General features: G+C 55.7%; 1 protein-coding gene across 1 annotated transcript; it reads left to right on the forward strand.

The window, feature by feature from the left end:
- Positions 1 to 452: 452 nt before the first annotated feature.
- Positions 453 to 1,283, forward strand: PTH2 (parathyroid hormone 2). Its single transcript, XM_003801493.1, has 2 exons — positions 453 to 574; positions 1,109 to 1,283. The coding sequence occupies exons 1-2, from the start codon at positions 453 to 455 to the stop codon at positions 1,281 to 1,283; spliced, it is 297 nt and encodes a 98-aa protein (XP_003801541.1).
- Positions 1,284 to 2,741: the final 1,458 nt, after the last annotated feature.

Below are 2,741 nucleotides of genomic sequence, written 5' to 3' on the forward strand. Positions count from 1 at the left end.
TTCCTGTCTCTCCATGTCTCTGTCTTCTGCTCTAATGGTCCCCTGGTCAGACTCTATTTTTATCTCTCTGACACACCCTCTGTGTCCACCTCTCTGTCTGTCTGTCTCTCCCCCTCCCTCTTCTCAGGTCCCAGCTTCTGGTCCCAATTAGTTGGTGGTGGCCAATGCAGCAGCAGGGCCCCCACCTCCAGCTCCTCATTACCGCTAGCAGCTCTTAATGAGCCTGGGGGGGGCTGACCCTGCGCCCCCACCCCGTCCCCTAGCCTGCGTCATTGCCTGCAGCGGGGGCTGTGAAAGCCATATAAGGGGGCTGCCAGCATCACTGCCCCAGCCCACTGCATGGTAGGGGGCCCTGTAGGAGGCGGGTGGTGGTAAATGGTGGGGCCTGGGATTCTGTGCAGGGATTGGAGGGGGGCCCACTGATTCCTTTCCTTTCTATCTCTCCACAGGTGATGGAGACCCGCCAAGAGTCCAGGAGCCCCCGAGTGCGGCTGCTGCTGCTGTTCCTACTGCTTGTGCCCTGGGGCACCCGCACTGCCTCAGGAGTCGCCCTGCCCCCCGCCAGGGTCTTCAGGTAGGTACCTGGCCCGGACTGCCGGAGAGGGGCGTGGACTCTGAGAGGTGGGAAGAGAACCAAAGAGAAAAAGGAACAGAGACCAAGAAAGGGGGGACTGAAACCCAAAGAGAGGGCGACAGCAACGGGATGAGGGAAGAAGGGGTGTGTTGTTGGTGATGGTAGTGGACAGAGACTCAGCAAGAGAAAGATATGCACAGATAGATTCTGAGAAAGACGTGGAGAGACTTGAAAGGAGTCGGCGCAGAAAGACTTATTCTTTGAGCAGATGTAGATCCTGGTGTGTGCCAGGCCGTGCGCTGCGCGCTGGGGACGGACGAGTGCTTCAGATTCGATCTCCACGCTCAGGGAGCTTCGAACCTCACTAGAGAGGCAGAGAAAGAGACCCACACCCACGCAGAAAAAGAGAGGAGAGAGATCGAGCCACTGCACCGACGGCGCAGTAACAAGGCTTCCAGTTAGACAGCGGGGAGGACTGGCAGAGGGGGCGGGGGCTTGGACTCCGGGTAACCTCGACTCTCTTTCTCCCCGCAGCCTTTCCTCCTCCGGCCGGGCCTGGGCGGATCCCACCACTCCGCTGTCGCGGCGGAGCCTGGCGCTGGCGGACGACGCAGCCTTCAGGGAACGCGCGCGGCTGTTGGCAGCCCTCGAGCGCCGCCACTGGCTGAACTCGTACATGCACAAGCTGCTTGTGCTGGACGCGCCCTGAGCGCCCCGCAGGTCCCCATCTAATAAAGACCCTGCTGTGAGCTCCCGACTGCGCCTCCTTACTGTGCGACCTGTGCGTGTGGGGTGGGGGCAGGGTGGACCAGGAGAGGGGCCTATGTCGGCCACTCTGGAATCTCGACTCTCAGTCCCCAATTCTTTAAAAACAAAACAAAACAACAACCCAAGAATCTTCCCTTAATTCACAGTCTCTCTCCGTACCTGTCTGTTTCACTCACTCTTTCTGGGAATCTGGCTTCTTTCCGCTCACTGGATCTCTGCTGCTGTACTCTACCCACTCCCAGCTCGTTCCTCTTCTCTCGCTCTGAGGCCTCTGTCCCTCCCCACTCTCTGTCCCCTTCTCTCTGGTTCTCTGTAACCTCCGAGGTCTCTGTCTCCTTCTCTGAGTCTCCTCTTAAGGTGTCTGTATACCTCTTTCTGGGTCCGTGTACCTATCTCTTGGCTTCCTGGCCGTCTGGGGATCTCTGCCTCGTTTCTCTACTTCTTTTCTGTTCCTGAAACCCTTCCCTTCATAATCACTTTCTTTTTTCGTTTTTTGTCTCCCTGATTCCTTCATGTTTTCCTTTTCTTTCTTCCTTTGGTTTTCCATCTTTCTCTTTCGCCAGCTTTCATGCCGTCTGAATCTCCCTATTTCTCCCTCTGGTCACTTCCTGGCTTCTCTTTGGGCTCAGTGGAAAGGTTCCTGTGTGAGACGAACCTGGCATCCAAACCCAGGGTCCCCCAAATTTAACTGTGTTATATTGAGAAAGGCTTCTTCTTCTTTTGTTTTTTTTGAGACAGAGTCTCACTATGTTGCCCTCGGTAGAGGGCTGTGGGGTCACAACTCATAGCAACCTCAAACTCCTGGGCTTAAGCGATTCTCTTGTCTCAGCCTCCCAAGAAGCTGGGACTCAGGCGCCTGCCACAACGCTCATCTTTTTTTTTTTTTTTTTTTGTTGTTGTTGTTGCAGTTGTCATTGTTGTTTTAGCTGGCCCCGGGCCGGGTTCGAACTCATCAGCCTCGGTGTATGTGGTTGGCGCCCTACCCACTGAGCTACGGCGCTGACCCTGAGAAAGGCTTCTTAACCTCTCTGTGCCTCCTTTTCCCATCTGTTACAAAGATCAAACCAGATATTTCACAAGAAGACTTTTGCACCGCGCCTGGCAGGTAGCAAAATACTTTTAGTAGAAAAAGGTTTCCTCCTCTCACAGCTGCCTCCTTTAGTTTCCTTGAGGTTTTCTGACTGTTCTCTCCACCGGAGATCATACGGGGCCAGGGTGGGGCGGGAGAAGAGAGGACCAGGCGTCAGGCTCTGGGAGGGACTTGGAGAGGGCAGGGAGACAGCTGGGCCTCAGGTGAAGGGGGGAAATAGCCAATCAAAATCTGCCTCTTTCCCTAGAGGCCAGGCTGGCCCTTCAGCCCCGCCCCTTGACGGTAACCATGGTAACCTATTCCCCGCAG

The sequence above is a fragment of the Otolemur garnettii genome, unplaced genomic scaffold (genome assembly GCF_000181295.1).
Source record: "Otolemur garnettii isolate 467f Iridium unplaced genomic scaffold, OtoGar3 scaffold00211, whole genome shotgun sequence".
Lineage (NCBI taxonomy): Eukaryota > Metazoa > Chordata > Mammalia > Primates > Galagidae > Otolemur > Otolemur garnettii.